Source organism: Dendrobates tinctorius, unplaced genomic scaffold, assembly GCF_039654945.1.
Source record: "Dendrobates tinctorius isolate UK_male_01 unplaced genomic scaffold, ASM3965494v1 ptg000199l, whole genome shotgun sequence".
NCBI lineage: Eukaryota > Metazoa > Chordata > Amphibia > Anura > Dendrobatidae > Dendrobates > Dendrobates tinctorius.
The window spans coordinates 10,831,947-10,859,062 of NW_027361866.1; the positions used below are offsets into that span (position 1 = coordinate 10,831,947).

At 43.8% G+C, this 27,116-nt stretch overlaps 1 protein-coding gene across 1 annotated transcript; it reads right to left on the reverse strand.

The window, feature by feature from the left end:
* Nucleotides 1-213: 213 nt before the first annotated feature.
* Nucleotides 214-9,715, reverse strand: LOC141056777 (uncharacterized). Its single transcript, XM_073553240.1, has 2 exons — nucleotides 8,844-9,715; nucleotides 214-3,606 (listed from the first exon to the last, which is right to left on the reverse strand). Exon 2 carries the CDS (start codon nucleotides 3,598-3,600, stop codon nucleotides 943-945), a length of 2,658 nt encoding a protein of 885 aa, XP_073409341.1. The 5' UTR covers nucleotides 3,601-3,606; nucleotides 8,844-9,715; the 3' UTR covers nucleotides 214-942.
* Nucleotides 9,716-27,116: the final 17,401 nt, after the last annotated feature.

A 27,116-nucleotide genomic window follows, 5' to 3' on the forward strand; every position in this document is an offset into this window, starting at 1 on the left:
CAATTTCTGTGAGTCCTTTGACACATTTTTTAGATTAGCTTGTGCACAAGCACAACAAAGTCCAAGTCTGACACATGGTTAACAAATGGAGAGGATGGTGCAGGAGTATCTAGAACTTAATAGCCATACCATCGCGAAGGGTTTGGACCCTTTGTAGAAAAATATATATATATATCTTCTTGCACGGTTGAGAATCAAAAAGTAAAAGCAATGTTGAGGATAAAATAAATCTTGTTTTTAATTGTTCATTCAAAAAGTGATTACAAAAATGAAGAAAAGTAAGTTCATGACATGCAATAATTATTTGAAGAGAAAACGAGCATTGTTCTTACATATAGTCTTGAGCAGCTGTGTTGTCCGGGTGTTCGAGAGTCTCAAGGGATATGAGATCTCCTGAACAAGAGTTAGGCCGGCTTTATATACTATTCTGACCTATAAACTACAACCACATATGGTGGCTTGCCACTATGTTCATAACTTCTTCCATATTAAGTGAACCCTAGTTATTTTAAACAATATACATACAGTTATTTATGCATTACCTTAGTCTGAGATATTTAAGCCTAAAGTCTGAGGTCTTTAGAACCATTCATTATCTCTAAATAGTCACATTTTGACAGCTTTGACTATTTTGACCTATACATTTGACAAGAGAAACAGCTGTGTGAGCCAAGGCACTCAGAATAAGTCAGTCACTTCTCTAAAGTAAGCAGAGCCTGTTAACTATTCTGTATGAGAGAATTAATCTATATATTTTTTATTATAGAAATACTGATATTTTACAGTCCCCCCTGATTATGATTTGAGACATATCATAATCAATCCTAACTCATTCTCTCACCATTCGTATCACATTCATTCTTTATTCTGAAAACCTTGTATCACCATCTGCCCTGAATGTCATCTGAATTTTCAAACCTATTGTAAAAACAAAAAATCAGATCAGAGAGTTATATTTTTTCGTTTTAACATCTCTCTTAAAATATCATCTTCCTTTTTCATTTCTATCTTTATATTCTTATAAATTCTCCTAATTTTACACATAATAATTATTTGATATATTATACACAGCAAAACTATGATAAATAAAATAACAATCGGATTAGACAATACATTTCCTGCTGCCATTTTCGCTGAAGACTGTGACCAACTAGTTACAGATTTTCCTAAATTTCTCCACCAAGATGACCCTGACATACTCGTCCATTCATGTTCAATATCATTTAGATTACCTTGTTCATGTCTAAATACAATTTCAGCTTCTTTTAATTGTTTTGTCAGCAGATTTAATAAACCCTTGTCTTTTTTTATTTCATTTGTCCACAAATCCCAAGGAAATTTATTGACTTGTGACAAATTGAACTGGATCGGAAGGATTTTCAGACGTCTTGAGCTTATTGACGTAATATTAATACTTCCTTCCTTCTTTGTGAGAGTTTTAACATTTCCCTCAATACAATATAAACCCATTGTCAGATTTTCGACATGTACACAAGATGAGAAGAATGCAGAAACTGCTTCTTTTCCTGACATGACTTGGAAACAAGTTTTGTTAGCGCTTACTGGTGTCACCAAGTTATGTATCGTGTGGACATTCTCAACTCTGGCATGACAAGAAGTATGATTATGGAAACATGAATGATAAATGACTTTATCCTGTCCAGGTAGACACATTACCTTGGAAACAAAATTTAAGCATGACGAAATGTCTAATTGTTCAGTGTTGATACCATCAAATGCAAAATCTGTGTACTGTAATTGATAATATAACAATTGTGTAGGGCTGACAGGAATTCCCAGAACACCTATAGGAACCAGGGTTTCTTCTCTTCCTGACACTGGAATCAGTGATGTTCCTACACAAATGTTCTGTTCACATCCTAACCACTTATTTACCCACAAATCTGTATGGTTTAACGCAAAGTTATATTCTATGGGCAAATTTCTTATTAGCCCTAAAGGGGTAATTCCACTTTGTAAGGCTTGTGCAATCATTTTCAGATTGGTGGAATATTCAATCTGAATTTCTAGACATATTTTGGCCACTTGAGATTCCTGTTCACTTTCCATTAAAGCTAAAGTAGCATCTTGAAGATGTGATACAGAAGATCCCAATACAGTAGCAGTGTTCAAAACCATCTTTTCAAGGACTTGATTCAAGCTTTTCTGAATCTTTACCCCTTTTCCTCCAATATACCCAATATTTTCCAGATCTGATTTAAGTGTATGAATGTCCATAGTGTTAATTAAACTTCCTACTGTTCCTAATCCCCCCAAAATACCTTCTAACACTCCCCTCTTACTCCTAACCTGTGTTGAAGTTCTTTTCCCAAACCATTGTTCTATTCCCATCTCCATGTTAGTGAGATGTGGTTGACACTGGGGATATCTAGAAGAGATTTTCCAGTTAGACATGTTAAAGGTCCATACCATGGTCAGAAACACTCCATCTCGTAACAGAGGTTTAGTTTGGAACTGATTGATCTGAAAAGGAGTAGATGGTTGAAATCTTGTCTGTGTGCATACATTATCTACTGCTGACCATATATTTACCTTTACATCTCTACATTGTTTGTAGTTATATTTCATTAAAATGCAACATTGGTAAAGTCCAGAATCCTTAGGAGATGGATTATCTACAGAAAAAATAAAATCCTTATTTAACCATCTCACGTTACCGGATTGACCTCTGTGTATAACATTTGTTGGACCATTTGAAAAACTTCCCAAAAATGATTTATCTTTGGTCCATATTAACAAAGATTCTGAAGGTAGCTCTAACCTCGTGCTGCATTTTAGTAATAAAGGAGACATATTTTCTTGACTATATATTGCTTGTGGTGTAACCCTTACTTCTGGAGCTATAGTATTTGAAACTGTAAAAACTACAGATACCTGTACTTGTACTGGTTCTCTGGTTATCTGAAAATTCCATGTTTTTACCCAATCCTCGTCTCCTTCTGTAATAGAAAGAAATGAAGGATCTAAAACTTTCCCAAAAAGTTGTGTCTTTAACAAAGCATCTGTTTTGGATGTTTCAACTTTCCCTTTTGCGATCATATCATTTGTAATGTCGCCTGACCACACAGCTTTCTCTTTACCTCTTATCTCTATATTCCAGAATAACACATCTGTAGGACTACATTCCCATGTGCCTGTCTTATTATTGTGTATATAATCTCCTTGTAACTGTGTGAACTTCGTCTTAGGTCCTGTGGCTGCGTGTAATATTATGTCAGTGTCATGTATGAAGTGTAGCTCAATACAGCATTTTGCACCAAAACCCATGCAAATGTTTCCAGTAATATCTACTGAATCGTCCGGTATGTCCTCATCTATTAAGCTTTGTAGATTCGTTCCTCTTGGTTTCCTTGGATGTAAAGTTCCTTTGAAAAGTTCCTTCACTTCACTAGTATTTGTTCCATGGTGTGAAATATCTTCAGCGTAGATCACAGTTGAAACAGTACAAAACAGCAGAAATGTGATTCCCATCAGATAGTAGCTTTTCCTGGGAAATTTCTTTTTCTCCTGAAGGATTGGTGTTGAATCCCTTCCATCAAGGACGTGGAGTTTCGTATTCCAGTTCTTATTGGAATCCATTTCTTCCTAAAAGAAATGCAGTATCATTATTTTGCAATATACAGTTTGCATTGATCAACATGTACCCACAATTTTTGTTGTCTGCGGGTATTTTTAACCACCTTAGATGCTCGTTGCACAAGAATCATCACTTGTCCCATGGTTTCGATAATTTCAAAGGGACCTTCCCAATTACTTTCCCAAGGTCCATTCTTCCTGAAAGTTTTAATCATCACTAGAGCCCCTTTCTTGAATTTGGATACATATGGTGGCTCCATTCTCTGCATTCTTGATGCAGCATGTGGAAGAATCGTTTTCAAATTTTCCTGCAACAATTGCAACCATTTGGACCTTGCAACAGCATCTTTTTGTGGTGTAGACAAAAATGGTTCATGAGGAAAAATCAATGGCATTTTTCTTCCTGTCATCAGTTCAAAAGGAGTAAACTGAGTTGTGGCAGAGGTTGTTCCTCTTACACTCAACAGTACAAAAGGTACTGCATCAACCCAAGTATTGCCTTTGTCCAATAACATCTTGGCAATTCTGGATTTTATTGTTCTATTCATCCTTTCCACAATACCAGCAGACTGTGGATGGTAGGGTACATGAAACTGCTGTCGTACCCCTAGAATAGCACAAACGGCTTGCATGATTTTTCCTGTAAAGTGACTTCCTCGATCAGAGGTGACCATTCTTGGGATCCCCCAAGTACAAAAGACATGATTAACTAATGCTCTAGCTGTAGACAAAGCATCATCTTTCCTGACAGGTAAAATTTCAACCCACTTAGAAAAAACATCTACTACAACCAATGCATACCTGAGACCATTTTTACCTGATGGTAACGGTCCAATGTAGTCGATTTGTAACGTAGACCATGGACCATCTGCAGGTGCGATTCGGAGTAGTGGCGGTTTCTGTCCTTTTGGTCTTGGATTAATTTGGGCACAAATGAGACATGATTGAACAACACTTTGCACTGTCTCTTCCATCTTTTCCCAGTAAAATTTCTCTCTGAGAATGCCTAACAATTTTTGTTGGCCCAAATGACCCAAACTTTCATGATTGTATTTTGTGAACTCAACCTGTAGATGTCTTGGGACAACAGGACGCAACTCCCCGTTTAAGTCATGACACAAAACCCCGTTTTCACAAACAAAGGGAGGTTTTGGATCAACCCGGGAAGCAACAAGAGATGAGTCTTTTTCTTGTTCTTCCGCAAAAGAAGGGATATGCGTGTCTGTTCTTTGAACTGCTGAAACCTCGAGAGGTTCAGGTTCAAACACCTCTTCTCCTGTCAGGGCTGCCTCTTTGGCTAGCATATCTGCGGTTGCATTTCCAACAGATAATTCATCATCAGATTTTTTATGGGCCGGAACCTTGACAATAGCAAAACCATTAGGGTTTTTTGATGCTATCCTGAAAATTGTCTTCAGTGTGTCACTGTGAACAAGAGTCTTATTAGATGAATCTACATAGCCTCTTTTTTCCCAAACTGACAAGTAATCTGTCAGTGATCTTACAACATAAGAGCTATCACTGTAGATTGTAATGGGACACTGATCATCTGCTTCATTCAGCTGTAGTACCATTTTTACTGCTTCTAGCTCTGCTCTTTGAGCTGAAAAATGACTCGGTAATTTGTGCTTCACAACCTGTCCTCTGTTGGGATAAAAAATGGCATATCCTGAATAATAGTGCCCATCTGAATAGAATCTGGAACCATCTACAAAAATTGGTTCGTCTGTTACCTCTGCTTTCCGTCTGAAAAGTGATGGACTTGGATCCTGAAAAGACTGTAAACAATCATGAGTTTGTCCTTCATATTGCATCAGCTGAGGAAGAACATATTTGGCCTTGTAATCTACCTCAATTTGTTTGGGAGACAATGACAATAACCAATGAGCAAATCTCTGATGTGACACACCTGGGATATTATTCTCAAAGAGAAGTTTTAGTGTAGAGTGAGGAGTTTGCAAAATGATTTTGTTGAACCCGACAATATGTTCGGTTGCTTTGACTGCAAAGTACACACCTACCAAGTGTCTTGCACAGGTCTCAAAACCTTTTTCAACAGGTGAGAGAAGTTTTGAAAAATAGCCCAAAATTCTCCACTCTTCTCCCTGTAATTGCAGTAATACAGCAGAAACAGATGTCCCTGATGTATGCACTTGCAAAGCAAATGGAGCTGAAGGATCTACTGTGGACAAAGCAGGTGCATTTTGTAAATTCATTTTCAATTGTTCAAATGAGGTTTGCTGTTCATCACACCAAGGACCAAAGTAATCACTGTTTTCACCTTTCAAAAGATCATATAAAGGTCTGGCCTTATCTGCAAAATTCTCAATGAAATCCCTTGAATAATTCATAAGACCTAAAAAATGTCTCAATGCCTTGTGTGATGTCGGAATTGGTAGGGAAGCAATTGCCTCAATTCTTTCCTGCAGTGGCTGCCTTTTTCCTGGACTCAACAGCACCCCTAAAAATCTGACCTTAGTCTGCATTAATTTGACCTTTTTGGTGTTCAATTTCAACCCTGCATCATGCAGCAACTCAAACAATTCTGTCAGAAGAGAAACATGTGTCTCTTTATCCTCTGTAGACAATAAAATATCATCCACATATTGCAGAATGCAATCAGGCCTCGAAAATCTGGATAATACCTTTGCCAATGCCTGATGAAAAACACTAGGTGACAAATGTGCTCCTTGAGGTAACCTGCAAAACAGATATTGCTCGTCCAAGAAAGTAAATGCAAACTTATACTGACAACTCTTTTCAAGAGGTATACTGAAAAAACCATTGCTAATGTCCAGTACAGAGAAGTATTTGGCCTTTGCATTTAACCTTGCCATCATGTCATGAGTATCTGCCACAATTGGTGCGACATTGGGTGTATGCTTATTGAACATCCGTAAATCCAATATCATTCGATAAGAACCATCAGATTTCAAAACACACCACAAAGGATTGTTACTTACAGAATTAGCCTTTCGGATAACACCTTGATCTAACAATTCCTGTATGATCTTTGACATAGAATCAATTGATTCTGGAGGCAATTTATACTGACGCTGTGGCGGGGGATCACGCCCCTCCACATTCACGATAACGTCCTTCATTGTTCCAACCTCATTCCTGAACTGAGCCCAAAGAGAAGGAAAAAGCTGTACAATTTCTGTCAATACCTCGTCATCATTAGTGTCAGGCCACAAATGGTCAGATGACACCACATCATTCAAGCAAATACTTCCAACATGGCTATAATCATTAGGATCAATGACTACCGGTTTACAACCATTGGAATCTTTCCAGATCACTTGATTTCCTAGGTCAACTACCCATCCGAATTTCTGCATAAAATCTGTGCCAAGTATATTTTCAGAATCACGACAATACCAGATATCAATTTCTGTTTTGAAAGAACTAGGTATTTCCAAAATCACATTGGGAACTAAGGTTGCTTTAGTTCCACCTTTTCCACTGAAACCGACAATTGTACAAACTGGTGAATCTGGGTTTAGCTTCAAATCAAGGTTTGTAACACTTAACTGAGCTCCTGTGTCAATAAGAAATACAACATTCTGGCCTGCTAAACTTACTTTGATAAATGGTCTTCCACAGTCATCCAATGTAACTCGAGTCACAAATTCCAATGGATGTGGTACAGGAATAGTCTGTGATTGTCAGAAAGATGAAGGAGATGGGAGAAGACCTGTGTCCTTTTTAAAAGACCTTGGAATTCTATCCCTTGACTCTGTTTCCTTCACTGTCATTTCTCTGATCTGTCTGATTAATGGTGCATATGGTGACTGTGTTTGTCTGTTGGCAGTATGAGTAGGTGCAGAAGATTGTAATGCAGGTGCGGAAGGTGTGGTGTATGATTTTGGCATGAGTCCGTTTTCCCTTCCAAGCTTACCTGTTCCTTGTGTACCTATCTCTGATTCTGCTCTCAAAAATTTCCTGCACTGCCACTTCAAGTGTCCAGGTATACCACAAAAATAACAATGGACATTGTTCCTTTGTGTAGTATTTTTACCTCTATGCTCAATGTGATCCCTGCTCTTGGAGAATACTGTGGCTCTAGGTTTCAGTTGACTGTCTTCCTTCTCATGAACTACCGCTATTTTAGCCTTGACCTGATTTTGTTTCATGGATCTCCTTATTCTGTCAATAAAAACTGTTGCTTCTTGCAATGATGGCTGAGTGTTAGCCAATTGCACTGAGGCAGGATCTAAGTACTTGAACTTCTTTACAAAAAATTTGATCATGGATGCTGGCTCTTCGTGAGGCCCGAGATCCATTACCATCCTATAGGCCTGTTCAAACTTTACCAAAAAAGAGAATGGGTCTTCAGAAATATTTGTTTGTAAACTCCCTAAAATATCAACTGTAGGCATGTCTTCTCCAGTTGTAAACAATACTAATTGTCTAAGTCTGTCTTCTTTTGTACTATGTGTCATTTCATTCTCATCATTTAATCTGGGTGTGGTCTGTAATCTTTTTCCCATATGTGAAGGTAACCAAACTTTGAATATTTTATTCTTTTGCTCATCATTCAGATTGTATTTGTCTGTGTTTGATTCAAAAGTGTCCGCATTATAAAAGGCATCCATCTTATCATTGTAATTTGGAATGTCTTTTACAATTTTCATTAGCTGATCGTGTATTTTCAGATTAATGCGTGCTGCTCTGTCATGTAATTTTTTCCGTTGTAATTCTACTGCCTCTAATTCCTCTACTGAAGCATCTGGATCTTGCATATTTGGTACAAATGATGACGCAGCACTCTCCTCCTGTTTACCTGTTGATCTTGTGTTAGCAGAAACCCTTTTTATATCTTGTCGTAATTTAGACAATAACTCTGTCCTGGTATCTATTTGATCTTCCAATTGTTCTATATGCTCTGACAAAATCAAACAATTTGGACAATCAAAGTAATCCCCGTCAGACTCTTGTGTGTCACCTGGTGTGTCAGTGTGATTAATGTCTTGTGTGACAATGCATGTTTTATAGGTGTTAGGTTCAGTTTTCTCAAAGACTAAGCTATTATACACATGAACTAGCTGCATAACATTCTGAAGTTTCCTTTGTAATTTTCTTACTGAGAAAAACCTTTTGTCAATTTTAACATTTTCTGCCACACATTGATTATACAAACTAGACCATAATTGGGCATCCGTATGATTATGAACAAACTTGAAATCTATGTTACTTTTCTTAGCATAATCATGTATAAAATCCATTATATTTTTTTTTCTCACCTATTGAGAGTCTTTCCCGTCAATGGATGGTCCTCTGTGTCCTTATGCAATCCTCAGATCTCCGTCTGGATGAGACGCATGCAGCTCTTTACGATCCTCACCCGTCGTCTCCAGGTTCAGTGTGATCCTTGTGCCGTGAAATAGTGTAATTCCTGAGGAGGCTTGTACAACAGGTGGTTTTTAGCAGAGTTCGTGCTCCCCCCTTGTACAATCGAGGAAGGAATGCCAACCAAAATTAGCACAAAAGATCAGGCTGGCTCAGGCTCGCCAAAATGTAGAAAAATATATATATATATCTTCTTGCACGGTTGAGAATCAAAAAGTAAAAGCAATGTTGAGGATAAAATAAATCTTGTTTTTAATTGTTCATTCAAAAAGTGATTACAAAAATGAAGAAAAGTAAGTTCATGACATGCAATAATTATTTGAAGAGAAAACGAGCATTGTTCTTACATATAGTCTTGAGCAGCTGTGTTGTCCGGGTGTTCGAGAGTCTCAAGGGATATGAGATCTCCTGAACAAGAGTTAGGCCGGCTTTATATACTATTCTGACCTATAAACTACAACCACATATGGTGGCTTGCCACTATGTTCATAACTTCTTCCATATTAAGTGAACCCTAGTTATTTTAAACAATATGCATACAGTTATTTATGCATTACCTTAGTCTGAGATATTTAAGCCTAAAGTCTGAGATCTTTAGAACCATTCATTATCTCTAAATAGTCACATTTTGACAGCTTTGACTATTTTGACCTATACATTTGACAAGAGAAACAGCTGTGTGAGCCAAGGCACTCAGAATAAGTCAGTCACTTCTCTAAAGTAAGCAGAGCCTGTTAACTATTCTGTATGAGAGAATTAATCTATATATTTTTTTATTATAGAAATACTGATATTTTACACCCTTTCACATTTTGGTTTTCGAAAATGGATGAGTGGTCTGAGTGTGTCTCTCATGCCTTGGAGGTTTTATCATGCCCGGCAGCCAGTGTTCTCTCAGAACGTGTCCTCAGTAGTGTTGAGCGATACCTTCCGATATCGGGAAATATCGGATCGGATTGGATCGGACCGATACCCAAAAAGTATCGGATATCGCCGATTCCGATACCGGAAACCAATGCAAGTCAATGGGACAGAAATATCGGAATTAAAATAAACCCTTTCTTTCCTTGTAGGTTAACTCTATATGAAGGAAAACAACTAAGAATAATGTAGAATGTATTGGGGGAGGTGGAGGAGACATTAAAGGCATAGAGGTTTAGCCCAATCAAATGGAATAGCAGGAATAATTTTTTTCTTTTTTTAAGACGTTCGGAGTTACAAAGATATTGACTATGTTAACCTTTTTTATATTTTGTCACATATGTATGTTTCACTACTTCCATGCTCTTCACCTTCTTTTTTACTTCTCCCACACTTTCTCCTTCATGATCCTCAGCAGCAGCATCTTTTTCATCAACTTCTTCTTCACCTTATTCATCTTCTTCACTTTCTTCCTATTATTCTTTTTTTTACATTCTTCATATTCTTCTTATTCAACTATTATTCTTCTTCATATTCTACTTCTTCTTCTTCCTATTCTTCTTCATCAAATTCTTATTTGTGACAGACATTCCAGTAGTTGTTATCTATAAAAGTTTAAAGATTACACCTTCCGTTCTGCCTGTCACAAAAGATTTACAACAGGATTTGTCCGCGTTCAGTTTGGCCTGCAGCAGCAGGCATTTTCCAGGGGCACCACGAGGAGGAACAGACTCACCCCCATACACTGCTTAGTCTTCTTCTGCTTATAATTTAGATAATATTTTTTGCTTTGATTTTTAGTCTTATGCTTAATGTTCTTCTGCTTTTTGTTCTTCTGCTTCTTGGTCTTCTGTCTCTTGTTCTGTATTTTGGTGGTTGTCTTCATGTTCTTTGTCCTCTTGGTCATCTTCTTCAGGGTCATCTTCTTCAGGGTCATCGTCTTTGAGGGTTGCCGTCTTCTTCGGGGTGGTCTTCAGGGTCATCGTCTTCGGGGTCGTCGTCTTCTTCGGGGTGATCTTCAGGGTCGTCGTCTTCAGAGTCGTCGTCAGGGAAATCCAGAGTAATTACCAAAAACCATTTCAAAAAGCTTGAACTTGGAAATGTAGCAGAAGGTACAAGAAGGCTGAGGAACTACCGAGGACCAGCTGACGGTGCTGGAACCCGGAGGGGTAGCAGAAGGAACAAGAGCCAATTGCACTACCGAGGACCAGCTGATGGTACTGGTACCCGGTTACTAAGCAGGAGGTACCTGTGCTAGAAATCACTACCAAGGACCAGCAGACGTTGCTGGAACTCGGATACCGAGAAGGAGGCACCTAAGCCAAAGGCACTGCCGAGAACCAGCTGACGGTACTGGAACCCGGATGGGTAGCAGAAGGTACCCATGAAAAACAAAGATGCAAGGCCACGAGCCGGCCGCAGTTACCGAAACCCACAGTCCAACAGGGGGTGCTTGTCCTATTGGCACTACGGAACCAGCCTTTATTGCCAGATCCCGCAGCCCACATAGGAAGCACCTAAACTGCAGGCACCATAGAGTCGGCTAACCCGACTGCAACACGACAGGACAAAGTTTTGGAGGCAAAGTGACGTTGACACTACCCGGAAACAGCTGGCGTGCTGGAACCAGGCTGGGCAGAAGGGAGTACCCATGCCAAAACCACTGCCAGGAACCAGCTGGCGGTGCTGGAACCCAGGGTAAATGCTACAAACAGAGTGGAGACAGAGGCCTAATTGGAGCAAGTTTAAAATCTGTAGTTGTGTGTGTGTGGACAGAGCAGGAGAAAATGCCGGACACACAGCTGGGGATCAGCTGACATTACTGAACCCCAATAACACTGGAGCATATGTTGACTGTGCAGACGGCACTACTGAGCAACAACTGGCAGTGTTGGAGCCCAGGGTCAATAGTACAAACAGAGTGGAGGCAGAGGCCTAATTGGAGCAAGTTTAAAATCTGTAGTTGTGTGAGTGTGGACAGAGCGGGAGAAATTGCCAGACACACAGATGGGGATCAGCTGACATTACTGAACCCCAATAACACTGGAGCATATGTTGACTGTGCAGAGGGCACTTCTGAGCAGCAACTGGCGGTGTTGGAGCCCAGGGTCAATAGTACAAACAGAGTGGAGGCAGAGGCCTAATTGGAGCAAGTTTAAAATCAGTGGTAGTGTGAATGTGGACAGAGCAGGAGACATTGCCGGACACATAGCAGGGGAGCAGATGACGTTACTGAACCCCACTAACACAGGAGCTAGTGTTTTTCTCTGTGCAGACGGCACTTCTGAGCAGCAACTGGCAGTGTTAAAGCCCAGGGTCAATCAGGGTGTAGGCTGAGGCCTAATTGGAGCAAGTTTAATATCTGATGTAGTGTGAATGTGGAGGGAGCAGGAGACATTGCCGGACAAACAGCAGGGGAGCAGCTGGCGTTACTGAACCCCACTAACACAGGAGCTAGTGTTTTTCTCTGTGCAGATGGCACTTCTGAGCAGCAACTGGCGGTGTTGGAGCCCAGGGTCAATCAGGGCGTAGGCTGAGGTCTAATTGGAGTAAGTTTAATATCTGAAGTAGTGTTGCCGGGCACACAGCAGGGGATCAGCTGACGTTACTGAACCCCAATAGCACAGGAGCAAGTGTTGACTGTGCAGACGGCACTTCTGAGCAGCAACTGGCAGTGTTGGAGCCCAGGGTAAATACTAGAGACAGAGTGGAGCCAGAGGCCTAATTGGAGCAAGTTTGAAATCAGTAGTAGTGTGAATGTGGAGAGAGCAGGAGACATTGCCGGACACACAGCAGGGGAGCAGCTGACGTTACTGAACCCCAATAACACAGGAGCTAGTGTTTTTCTGTGCAGATGGCACTTATGAGCAGCAACTGGTGGTGTTGGAGCCCAGGGATTACAGTTCAGGTGGTAGAAACATGAACACAACAGGAGACCTGGATACTGTTGCCAACCAATTATTTAATCTGGAAGAGGACTGGCAAATTCCGGCGAGATCCAGGCCTTGTTCATTTTCAGTAAAGTAAGCCGGTCAACGTTATCGGAGGATAGTCGCATGCGACGGTCTGTTAGTACACCACCTGCGGCACTAAAGACGCGTTCCGATAATACACTAGCAGCAGGGCAAGCCAGCACCGCCAATGCATACTGGCTAAGCTCTGGCCATGTATCCAGCTGAGAGACCCAAAACTTGAAGGGGGAAGAGTCGTCTGGGAGTACACTGAGAGGGCAAGACATGTAGTCTGTCTCCTTCTGACGGAAATGTTGCCTCCTGCTGACTGGAGTCGTCTGTGATGGTGTAGACATTTGTGGCGGGGACACAAAACTTTGCCACATTTGGGCCATACTGGTCTTGCCTTGTGCTGAGGCATTGCTTCTGCTCCCTCTTTGAGCAGAGCTTCCTCCACTGTCTCGATGCACAGAGCTGCTTTGTAAATCACTAGCAGCACTGCTCTCGGGTGGAATGGAGAACATGATGGAATGCACCAGTGTGTCTGGGTACTCCCGCATTTTACGCTCCCAGTTCAACGGTGTTATGAGGCTTTGTAAGTTGTCCCGGTAGCGAGGATCTAGGAGGGTGTACACCCAATAATCAGCCGTGTTGAGAATGTGGGCGATACGGCGGTCATTTCTCAGGCACTGCAGCATGAAATCAACCATGTGCTGCAGACTGCCAACTGGACAAGAAATGCTGTCCCCTGCTTGAGGCGTCATCTCTGCCTGCCCTGCATCACCCCACCCTCGCTCTACATACTGACTACTAGAGCATTGTGTGCCTCCCTCCTCTGGACAGATGTCTTCCTCCTCCATTGACTCCTCCTCATCCTCCTCACAAAGTGTCCCCTGCCTAGGCCTTTGTGAGGAACCACGTTGCGCAGACTGTCCAGAAGCAGATGGCATTTGTGACTCCTCATCCTCCACCTCTTCTAAAACCTCCTCCCTTAGTGCTTGCAGTGTTTTTTTGAAGCAGGCAGATAGGGGGACAGTCATGCTGACTAGGGCATCAACTGCACTTGCCATCCGCATGGAATCATCGAAGGCACTCAAAACGTGGCAGATGTCCTTCATAGAGGCCCACTCAGTGGTGGTGAAGTGTGAACGATGCGCAGTGCGACTTGTTTGCGCCTGATGCAGCTGGTACTCCATTACTGCTGCCTGCTGCTCATACAACCGCTCCAACATTTGTAACGTTGAATTCCACCTGGTGGGTAGGTCTCATATGATGCGATGTTCCGGAAGGCGGAATCGGCACTGCAGAGCTGCAATGCGCGATCTTGCCATGCTGGAACGCCGCAAGTGAGCGCACTCTATGCGGACCTTGTGCAGCAGTGCATCAAGATCCGGATAGTCCCTCAAAAATCTCTGCACGACCAAGTTGAGCACATGTGCTAGACATGGGATGTGAGTGAGGTTGCCTAGGCCCAGAGCTGCCACCAGATTTTGGCCATTGTCACACACTACCATGCCTGGCTGGAGATTCGCTGGCACAAACCACACGTTGCTCTCCTGCTTGATGGCATTCCAGAGCTCCTGCGCTGTGTGGCTTCGATTCCCCAAAGAAATTAATTTCAGTATGGCCTGTTGACGTTTTGCCACAGCTGTGCTCATATCGGTCGTAACAGGCTCCTGCAGCGCTGATTCAGAGGAACTGGAGTATGAGGAGGAGTCAATGTGTACAGACTGGATTCCTGCAATCCTTGGAGTTGGCAGAACACGTACAGCTCCACTCTCAAGATCTGTACCCGGCTCCACAACATTTACCCAATGGGCAGTGAGGGAAAGGTATCGTCCCTGTCCATGGTTACTGGTCCACGCATCGGTGGTCAGGTAGACCTTGCTACTGACGGCGTTTAGTAGCGCATGTTTAATTTTTCCCCCCACATGCTTTTGCAGGGCAGGGACGGCTTGCCTGCTGAAATAAAAGTGGCTGGGCACGTTGCTTTGTGGGACTGCCAATGCCATGAAGTTACGGAAGGTGTCAGTCTCCACCAGCCTGAATGGGAGCATTTCAAGGGACAGTAGTTTTGCAATGCCAGCATTCAGAGCCTGTGCTCGGGGATGGTTTGCCGAGTATGGCCGCCTCTTTCTCCCATGCCTTTGCTACCGATGGCTGTAGACTGGCCTGTGAGTGTGAGGATGACAGGGAACATGGTGCTGTGACTGGAATTACAATGGGTCTCTGTACAACAGTGCCAGAGGTTCTTCCATGGCGATCCTGTGAGGAAGCCGAACCAGCTGTGTGTGTGAGCTGGAGGAAGAGGCTACAACACGAGCTGAAGAGTTGGTAGGTGGTGCTACGTAGGTTGGCCTACGTCTTCAGTGTGTCTTTGTAACTCCACCACGTGCTTGGTCCGCACATGTTTCCACATATTTTTGTTATTGAGGTTGCTGACTCTTTTCCCTCTTTTGACTTTCTGATTACACAGCTTGCATTTGACAAAGCAAATGTCATCTGCAACTGTGTCAAAAAAGGACCACGCACTGCGAGTCCTGGGAGCACCCATTTTGTGTTTTGGAAGAGGAATGCTCCTAATGGGTGCCGAAGTGGAGGCTACAGGCAGCCAAGTCTGCCCCCTCCCTCTCCCTCCTGTTTTGGCCATTCGGGCAATTTCTTCCTCAGAGCTGCTCCCACCACCTTCCTGTTCCTCACGCCATGATGGGTCAAGGACCTCATCATCTACACTACCCTCTTCAAACACCTGCTTCTCCTGGGTAGTCTCGCCAGCACAGTACGCACCAGAAAGTGGCACCTGAGTCTCATCATCAGATGCGTACTGAGGTGTGCTGACCATAGGCACTGGCCCACCCGCCTCTTCAGATTCAGAGAGACAAAGCAGTTGCGCATCACTGCATACTCCCTCTTCTTCACATTCTAAAATGCTGCTTGGCTGGCCCCCTCTTTCCAAGCCAAGAGATTCAGAGAACAGAAGTAGAGATGGCTCCTGTCCAGGGCTCTCTGACTGCCTGGGCAATTTGGCAGGTGGTGAAGAGACAGATGGGTGCTCTTCAGTGCTCTGGACCTGAGAGGATCTGGAACTATTTGAAGTCGATGCGTTAGCTGCCATCCATCCGACAATGGCTTCAATTTGTTCCTCCCGCAGCAGTGGGGTACGGCGAGCTCCTACAATGCTGAGCATAAAGGACTGTTCCCTGGTAAAACTGGGGGATGCTGAGTCACTGGTGCCCGCAGCAGGCACAGAAACCCCACGTCCTCTCCCTGCTGAAACTCCACGCCCACGACCACGTGCCTTACTCCCTGCCTTCTTCATCTTGGTAGACTGATAAAGATAGGCAGAAAAGTACTAAGGGCTTAGTGTGCTTATTCCTGAACAGCTGCTAACAGGTATAAGAAACACTAATTTTATAAAGTGTGGACTACACTTTAATATGAGCTAATGTGGCCCACACAACTGTAAAGTGGAGTGTTTGGTGAACTTTATTTACGTGTTTTTTTTCACCCAAAAAATGGATGTGACCAAAGATGTAAAAGCGATAGTATCACAAACTTTTTGTAGCTATTACAATGCAGGATGGTAACCTACAATGCAATAGATGAGGCTCCAAAAAATAGGCTAATACTAATCTGGCTGGGGCTGCAGGGCACAAGCCAGCAGAAAGGCTCCTCTATCTACTCCTATATAGTGTTTGCAACCAATCTAGCTGGATATGGATGGAAGCACACTAATAGGAGAAATTCAGGAAAAATAAGCAGCACTACAGCAAAAAAGGACGATGTATGAGGCAGTGACGCATGCTGAGCGGACTACAACCAGAGGTGGCTGCAGAGCACACTACAGCGTGAGCTGGACTCACACACAGAGACCTTACAGACAGCCGTGAACAGTGCAGAGAACTGTGCACTAGCACTGAAAGGCTGCAGAAAGGCTCCGCTATCTACTCCTATATAGTGTTTGCAACCAATGTAGATGGATACGGATGGAACACTAATAGGAGAAATCAGGAAAAATGAGCAGCAATAAAACAAAAAAAGACTATGTATGAGGCAGTGACGCATGCTGAGCGGACTACAACCAGAGGTGGCTGCAGAACACACTACAGCGTGAGCTGCACTCACACACACAGACCTTGCAGACAGCTGTGAACAGCGCTGCAAGGCAAAAGAAAGCTTCACACAGCGGTTGCTAAAGTAGCCTGGATAAAGCACAATATAGCAAATCGCTATCTCAAACTGTCCTTCAGAGTCAGAACAGCAGCGTCCTGTCCCTAACTGAATTCACAGCAGAATGAATCCAAAATGGCGGAGGCGGCTTTTAAAGTGCATCATGACATCATTTCAGCAGCTAATCACAGCCATGCCATTAGTTAACATGCCTACATGCCTAACAGGATGTGCCCACACTTCTTAGGATTCCTCATTGGCTGAATCAAATCAAACTGGCTCATAGCATTATGGGAACTTCCAATTCCGGTATTCGATATGCAAAAAGTATCGGAACTCAGTATCAGAATTCCGATACCGCGAATATCGGCCAATACCCGATATTTGCAGTATCGGAATGCTCAACACTAGTCCTCAGCACTGCTGGTGGTGGTGAAAAGCGCAGCCAGTTGTTCCCTGAAAGTGTAGACCGCCTAACTTTCATCAAGATAATCAAGTCATGAATCTCCAAGGACTTTTACACCTCAATCACAGATTGTACTGACTAGACGATGCTGTAGTTTTTAGTGTATGGCGTTGATCTCACGTAATTGCAGTCTGCAAAAAATACTACTGTATGTAATTGCAGTCTGTGATAACTTTAGTGGGGCATCTGTGCCTGCTGTTGCTGCTGCTGCAGATGTTAACACTAATTTGTGGAAAAGTGATCAGTCCTTGTTGGGTCTCCACCTGCTGGGATGGCTGTAGTGGAAGACGGGTTGGTCCCTTTTATACTATTTCTACTCTTGTGAAATTGATGCCACTTTGTTGGTGTCTGCCCCGAATTATTTTAAATTTGAAGACTTCTGATTGGCTCTTTATCTGCTGGGTTGGCTGTAGTTGAAGAGATGTCGCTCTCCATTATACTACTTCTACTCTGGTGAAATTGATGCCACTTTGGGAGAGCGTTAGGCCGGGGTCACACTGGCGAGGAATACGGCCGAGTGAGAGGCGCAAAAAGCACGCATTAGACACGGACCAATGATTCTCTATGGGGTCCCTCGCACCAGCCGTATATTTCTCATCCGTATTCTACGGTCCGTGCCAATCGCAGCATGCTGCGATTGTTAGCGTACTACAGACGTAGTACTCCAATGCAAGTCTATGGGTGCGCAAAAAATACGGATTACACATGGACCAGATGTGTGACCTGCGAGCAATACGCAGGTCTTTTGGCTGGTGACAGGAAATGGGCCAATCCATCATCAGGAAGCCTAGACATGCAAATGAGCACAAAAAGCGCTCCAGACATCCAGGAAGTACACCTCCATGGAGTACAGCAGCATCATGGCGTCCACTTACATTAATGTGGAAATGTTAATAGTCCTGGTGCAGGAGCGTCCCGAACTCTGGGACCAACGTGATGCCCATTATTCCAACCGGGCAAGAAAGGAGGCGTCATGGAGGCGCATCTGTCGCCAGATGTACCATGACTTTGGTGATCGGCCACGTGAGGAGCAGCATAAAATTTGTAAGTACAAGCCAAAACATGAGTAACCTTATCGCACAACAAAAAAGGAATATAGAATCAGCACCCCCCTTCCTGTGCTTGTACTTTTTTCCTCATGAGGCCGTTAGATTTGGATGTGACAAGTGGATTCACACAGCCATAATTTGGGTTTAGGCCACAAGTTCCTCATCCTCCTAGACAAACCAATTATTAAGTGTAGCTATTTGATACATCAACTAAAGAGACCCTGTGTATCTGCCCAATTAGATATGCCACCATGGGTAGAAAGCACACCCCAGAAGGCCCCATGCCTAGCAAATGTGACCTATCAAATATGTGATTTTGACAATATTTCCTGTCACATTGCAGTGGAAGATGTGATGAGACGCTGGCGAAGCATCCGGGACCAATACCGCCGGGAACGCCAGCAGTGGTCCAGGAGTGGGGATGCTGGCTACGTTAAAAGAAAATATATATATTACGACCGCCTCTCCTTCCTCGCCCCAATTCTGGATCTGAGACCGTAAGTAGATACCTCACACCACATTACACAGATACTTTACAGGGCCAAAAATAGGTATTTATTTTTGGCTCTGTTCTATTTCTTCACAGAACTCAGTCCAACCTTATGGACAGAGGCACTGGCTCGGATACAGAGCCCATCATTGATCCTGGGTCTGCAGGGGAAGAGGTGGCTTGCCCATCTTCTCCCCCTACTAGGAGCAGGGGTGAAGACTCGAGTCAGGATGTGCCATTGCCTGCGCCCCAAAGTCCACCATCAGGACCATCTGGTGCTGCTGCTGCATCAGCACCAGCAGAGGATCAGGGCAATATCAGCAGCAGCCCAACTGGCCACATCCGGGGCTCCCCTCAGCCTGCTGCCACATCCCGGCGAGGAAGAAGCCGAAGACGGCAAATACCTGCCCCTGATACCCGCACTAATGTGGACACTGGGGTCCTGAATTATTTAGCCAGAGTTAACACTGATGATGGGGAGGAGGCATACTCTCGCAGCCTGGCCAATTATCTCCGTGCCCTTTCCCGTGAGGTCAGGCTCCGTATTAGAGGATGCTTCCAGATCCTGCTTGATGCCTTCACATACCCCAATACGGCCTACGAACTATTTGAATACATTGAGAGGTGGCAGCTTTCACCACGAAATCTCATGCGCCTTAGGCACCCCCCACAAATGCAAGCTCAAGCAGGATCTGAGGATCCTCAATACGTGGGCCTACACCTCACCCCCTTCCTCCCACTACCCAACCTTCTATTCAGCAGCCACAAATGTCAGCCTCTAGCCAACCCCACCAATATGGCCACTTGTACCCACCCAGTGTTGGAGGCTGGTCCCAACCTGGTTGGGGACGATATGGCTATCTTGGTGGGTATGAGCCACGTGCCTACCACAGCCAACAAGATGCCCCTCCCCATCATTACTCTAGCCAGTACCCCCCAACATTCCCAGGAGGCAGAACAATTCCCACATCATGGGCAACAGTATGGCCCCACACAGGGCGATGTTGGCCACAGTGTCCAGCAGCACCCACAGGCTGCTCTTCCACGTTCCCCTTCCCCAACCTATGAGGATTTATAAGTCTGATGGCCGTAGATGTCCAGTGCGGTTTCACTGGTGCTCCAAATACAAAGGAAAAAACAGGTGGTCTCCATCACCAAACTTTGTTAAAAAATTTAACATTCAAATTTTTTAACAATGTTTTCCAATCATATTAATAATCCATCATGGCAGGCAAGGCTACCTCTCGCCTTTCAGACAGATATTACATGTCTGTACAAAAGAGAATATTTAAACGCACTATACTGTAAAGTGAAAGGATGAAAATACACTACTCACTTGCTAATGCCTAGGAAAGGCGTGCTGGCCTTAGTGAAGTAGTCACCTTTTTTGCTAGCAATCTATAGTAACAAATCAAGGCGACCAGCCTTCAGAATATCACGCTCCCTCTATGTCTTAACAAGTGAGTTTTGTTTTTTCATCCTTTCCAGTATAGCATGGTTAAATATTCTCTGTTCTACAGACAGGTAATATCTGTCTGAAAGCCGTGAGGTAGCCTTGCCTGTCATGGTGGAATATTTCTATGATTGGAAAACATTCTGAAGAAATGTGAGTGTTATCTTTTAGCATTAAATTTGTTTATGGAGATCACCTATTTTTTTCCTTTGTATTTAAATATTCTCATGCAGCAATGTTGTTATTGCCTAATTTTTTTTGTGTTATGTTATATAATGTTACTTTTCAAAAAAGTTTAATAATGCAAAAAGGGCAATTTTTACCCTTTGCCAAACTTTTCATATGGCAATATTATGTTTGCCTTTAAGATAAAAAAAAGCAAAAAGGCAAAACTAAAAATTTGTCTACTACAGTTAACGTCTCTGTGTGATTTCTCAAAAACCCTGTCAATATACTAACATACACTAACCAATGCAATGAAACAGTCATAGAATCATAAGGGGTTGAGTAATATATATTTAGACACACTTAAAGAAACAAATTATAACATAGACACAGCATGCTCTTGCCAAGAAGTTGCCCCCTCAGGTGAGATAAAGTAATTAGTGAAAATTTCATGCACTTTGAGGCCAGAGAGCGGTCTACGTTGAGGGTTCATAGGTGGTCTCACCCTGCGCACATTGTCTGGCCTACGCACAACACCAGCAGAGGAGGAACAATCATGTATCCTGGTGAAGTTATGAAGAACCACACAGGCTTTCACAACTTCATTAAGATTCTGTTCACTCAAATGAATGGCAGACTTTAGTACCCACCATTTGGTACAAAGAATGCCAAAGGAACACTCCACCAGTCGCCTAGCACGTGATAGGTGCAAGTTAAAAATTCTGCGCCTGTGGTCAAGGTTGCGCCAGGGATATGGCCTCATGACATTGCGCGATAACTGAAACGCCTCATCTGCCACAAGGACATAAGGGACTGATTCTTCAGTGGAGCCTGGTAGCTGGCGTGGTGGTGGTAGATCCAACTGGTTGGTGCGTAGCTGCCGAGCCATTATAGAAGTATTGAAGACTCTAGAGTCTCTCGTCCTTCCATAGGCCCCAATGTCAACAATTATAAACTTGTATTGAGGGTCTACCAGAGCCAACAATACAACAGAAAAGTATTGTTTATAATTGAAGAATTGGGAGCCAGAGTTCGGCGGCTTACGCACCCGGATATGTTTGCCATCCAGGGCCCCAATACAATTAGGAAACTGGCAGTCCTCCTCAAAGTCCCTTGATATCATCAACCAGTCTTCCATCCTGGGCTCGGGCATGACCACTTGATGGAGTCTTGTCCAGATTTCTGTACATGTAGACCTCACTATGCCTGAAATGGTTGATCTTCCAATGAGAAACTCATGGTGGAGGGCGGCATAAGACAGGCCAGTGGACAGGAAGCTGTAGAACAACAGAAATTAATAATTTTAGAATGCATAAAGTCCAAAAACATCAGTTACATGCCGACCAAACTTGGTAGGAATTGAGATAGAATAACACACACATATTTGGTTGCACAATGACTAAGTGATATGCAGTACATATTAGAGCTAACATTCTGGTGTGTAAGTTGAACCATATTTTGAATAAGATGAGGGCATTAAACTTAGTCCAAGAAGGCAAAAAAACAAACTTTAGCCCACACATTATGAACATAGAGAATGTGGTTGTGTAGTACATACCGTATTCTGAGAAGTCGCTCCTCTGCAGATATAGCTTTGCGCATCCTTGTGTCCTGAAAGGTTATCCCAGGGCGCACTGTCTCCAAGAGTCGATCAAATGTGGAAATGCTCATGCGACAGTATTGGTAAAATTTCAGTGGATGCTCCCGCAGAGAAGAATAGAGGCGGTGAAAATGACCTCTTGTGAGTCGTTGCCTCAAAAGTGGATGTACCCACATGCGTCTCCTCCTCCACGGATCCACTATCACTGGGTATGGTTGCCCAAAGCGCCGTGACAAAAGCCAGTTGAAGAGAACCTGCTCAGTTGTATTGAAACTCAGACCCTCTGCCATGTTGCACATACAACACCAACACACCTAGTGAAGGCAAGGTCACAAATGGACAGAATGGAGGCAGCCACTTGTTCCTGAGCCAATAAATAGGGTGGAGGCTAATGATTTAAATTGTTAGCAGGCCTCAAAACTGTTAAATGTCCATTTTGCAAGGCTGCGAGAAAATCTCGCCATACGGATTGCATACGGATGCCATACGGATTACATACGGATGCTCACATGCGCAAAATACGCGACCGCACCTTGCTTACGGATGACCTACGGACCACTATTTAGAGGTCTTTCATCCATATTACGCCTGTAAACTACGGACCGTATTTTGCACAGGTTAGTGTGACCCCGGCCTTAGGCAGGGAACAAGCAAAAAAAAACTGCTTCTGCTGATAGCGCTTTTCACTGTACAGTTAGTGTGCAGTGAAAGGGGAGGATTTTTGCTTTTGTGCAGCAGCACTGGTGGTGATTAGGCTGCCTTTTAAGACTACCTGCTAGCTGCATTGCTGTGTGCACACTGCTGTTCAAACTGCTTTATTCAAAGCACTCCAACTTTTACTATTTTGTCCTGGTGAGTTACTGAGCGTTCATTTTTTCACACACCGTATAGCGGTGTATGCTCCTCACACACTACCGTGTACCACCTTGTATCACGGACAAATAGAAGCTATCTGGGTGTGAATCTGGAAGAAAAAGCCGGAGTTTTTCCGTTTTTCCAGACCTACACCTTAGAGTGCTGTCCGCTTTTCAAACAGTTTCGTATATCTGCTGTTTGATAACGGTCAAAACAAGACAGAGACAGCGTGTGTCAGTCCCTATACAAATAGACGGAGATTGACAATTTTCCATACACACACCATATAGAGCTGTCCGATTCTCAAACAGTATTGTATATCTGCCATTCGCATTACAGTCACATCTATACAGAGTCAGCGTGTGTGTGTGACACTCCGTAAATACATATACGGAGATTGTTAGTTACACAAAAAACGTATAAAGCTGTACACTTCTGGTACAGTTCCGTATATCTGCTTGTTGGATTACGGTCCAATACATACTGTGAGAGCGTCTGTGACTAACAAAATATATACATAGATTTAATTTTTTTAATATACCTTACACAGCTGGACGCTCCTCATACAGTACCATCTCTTTGCTGGTATTTTTGGTACATTTTCCCAAACTTGAGGAAGTATGGTGGAAGAGTCCGCGGATGTGGGCAGGGGGGCGCAGCTGGTACTGATGGTGGTGGTGTATCGGCTGGTTCTGGCAAAAGCACAATAGCAGCTAAGGCAGAAGGTGTTGAGCCTGCATCATTGTCTGGCCCAAGAAATCCTGTAAGTTTGCCTTTTTTTGGAGTAGGAAAACCGCTTTTAAAGCTGGAGCATCAGGAACAAGTTTTGGCGTACATTGCCAAAACAGCCACCAGCTTGATTGCCTCCTCTTCTGAACGTTCGAAACCTGCAAAAACGGAGTCGTCAGTGCAGGGTTCTGGTCAGGAAAAACACCTTTCCCTGTGTCCTTCACCCCCACCAAAAGTTAAGGATGCGGCAGCCCACACTTCAGATTACTCTATGGAGCTCTTTTCACATACCATGCCTGGGTTATCCAGTCAAATCCTGAATTCCCCAGTCCAAGATGAATCTGACATGGAGTGCACTGATGCACAGCCACTGCTTGATGATTCTGCTGGTACATCGACCCAGAGCACTACATTGCCCTCGTAGTCTAATGAGCCAGAATCTGACCCTGATGAAACTCAGGTGCCCCTTCCCACATACTCTACCACCTTACAAGGTGACACAGAGGAAGGTGCAGATGACTTTGAAGAGGAGGTGATAGATGACCCAGTTCTTGACCCGGATTGGCATTGATTGGGGGAGGAGGGTGGCATTGGCAATATTTCATATAAGGAGAAGGATCCGCAGCAGGCATTGACATCGCAGCAGCGGTTATCTGGCAGGCCCGTAGCTGTCCAGAAACGTGGAACAAAAACTAAAGAGTTGCAGGACAGCTTGGCTAGACGGTCAACTTATCACAGCGTGCAAGGCCAAAAAATGTATACTATAGTAGGAAGAGTGCAGTGTGGCACTTCTTTGTCCAAAATCCCACTGATGAGGCAAAGGTTACCTGTAAGAAGTGCGGAAGGACCTTTAGCCGAGGTAAATAACTCAGAAATTTGAAGACCAGTTGCATGCTTAGACATTTAATCAACATGCACTTGCAAGCGTGGATGGACTGCAAAACCTCAGGTAGCACATGTGCACCTGCTCCGACTGAAGGGAGCCAGCAACGCTTCATCACTTCCCCCACTGTAATACCACCACCACCACCATTAAGCACACACCAGCACTAAATATGGAGGTGTCGTCGCAAGGCCAAAGCACTCAGGGAATCACAATGGTTTTGCAACACAACACTGAATCTAGGCCATCGCCATCACCATCACCAACCCCCTCTCACTCCGTCCGGTCCACCGCTACTTCCCCGTATGCAGCTCTCCAGTACAGCTCACCCTACCAGACACTCTGAGTAGGACAAGTACTCATCCTCTCATCCGCATACACTGTGTTTGAATCCCTACATTGCCAAAATAATCTCATTAGAGATGATGCCCTACCGTTTGGTTGAAAGCGAAGCTTTCCGCGAGCTTATGGCCTACGCTGTCCCACGCTATGACCTACCTAGTCGGCACTTCTTTTCTCAAAAAGCCATCCCTGCCCTCCACCGGCATGTGAAAGAACGCATTGTTCATGCACTAAAACATTCAGTGAGTGGAAAGGTGCTCCTCACAACAGATGCATGGACCAGTAGGCATGGCCAGGGCCGTTACCTGTCCATCACTGCGCACTGGGTTAATGTGGTGGATGCAGGCTCCACAGGGGACAGCGGCGGTGGAACAATGCTGCCTAGCCCACGGTATAGGAAACAGTTGGCTGTAGGCTTTTGACCCTCCTCCTTCTCTTACTCTATAAGCGAAAGCTCTTCCACAGAGCGCAGTCAAACGAGCACTCCATCCGCAGCTGGCAGTGTTGCACACAAGGTGTCCCACTATCAAACAGCTAGTGGTAAGCTAGACCAAAACCTATCCAAACAATCTCAACCTCAAATCACCATATGTAATGATCCCTTCAGAACATTAGATCATAACACCAAGAGAGAAACAACGAAGGAACAAATAGATCCAAAATATAATTTTATTGATACAGACTAATTATAAAAAGCATATCATAGCAACACGATAATACTCAATAAGATACAGAATGCATAGGGAGTGGTAAATACCTGACCCTAATTAATAGTTCATAGCCGTGAATACCTGACTACTGTATAAAGGCCACATAAACCAGACCACCAGGCAAAAATAATAAATTGCTGGGGTATTATATCATATAACAGGGACCAATATCCTATGTCTAAGCCCTCAGCCATTGCAATGGCAAAGGTATTAACAGAGCAATCACTGACTATGTCAATCAATGTATAATATTAGATGAAACATAGCTTAACCTATAACTATCCATTATAGTCAGAGCTTGATAGAAGATGAACATGGTAATCAATAAATAGCCCATTTACCTGCGGTCACGTTAGGAATGTAGAGACACTGACTCAGCGGAGTGCAGGAGGTCTCCACTTCCCCGCTCCCTATCGCAGGGCCACCATATGTTATTGTTACCCAGGTTTTCCCTTCTATTGTTTAAATTCGCATTACTGAAGGCGGGGTTTCCAGATATATGTGCATTTACGAAATTCGCCTGTTGGAGGCGGTGTATCCAGCTGCATGTTTTATTATTTAAATTCACCCAACTGGAGGCGGTGTATCCAGGGTCACGCGTGTCACCTAAACCTGCCCTGCTGGAGGCGCTGTGTTCGGCCACGCGTGGCCGTGACACTATGGTTACAAACTACTTCTCCTCCCATATCGATGTTCTCCCTCACAGGTCATTCCCCTTTGACTATTGGGCCGCTAAACTGGACACCTGGCCTGAATTGGCACACTATGCCTTATAGGAGCTCACTTGCCCTGCTGCTAGTGTGTTATCTGAAAGAGTCTTCAGTGCTGCTGGATCAATCCTGACAGAAAAAAGGACCCGTCTGTCAACCCAAAATGTTGATGATCTAATCTTCATTAAAATGAACCATGCATGGGTTTCAAAGGATTTTGTCCCACCTTCTCCTGATGACACATAGGTTGCCAGAAAACTGCCTTGCTTTTGTCCTCCTCTTCCTCGGACTTGCCCAATTCCGCCATTTGCAGCAGCTGAATGTCCAGCCTACACATCAACATATGCCATTTTTTAAACCTCCCTAACCGGGCTGCACACCCCACCCCAAGGGCTGGGGTCAACACCTGGCGCACCCGGGCAAGTGCCGTTTCTCTGAAGAGGTGGATGGGCCCACTGATGGCCGACGGCACTGGCACAGGGCCCCTCATAGTACAATACAGTGTCTCTGACGGTGGGGGGGCCCACTCGCCGTCAGACACACCAGCATACTATAAGGGGCCCTGTGCCAGTACCGTCGACCACGAGTGTGCCCCCCCTGCTTGGTCCTTGCCACAGCACTTGCAAGTTGCAATACTGTCACGCGGGGCTTAGTTCAACTAAGGCTGAAATAC

Bases quoted from the DNA above. Each gene is read 5' to 3' on its own strand.
- LOC141056777 (XM_073553240.1), bottom strand. From the start codon at position 3,600: ATGGATTCCAATAAGAACTGGAATACGAAACTCCACGTCCTTGATGGA.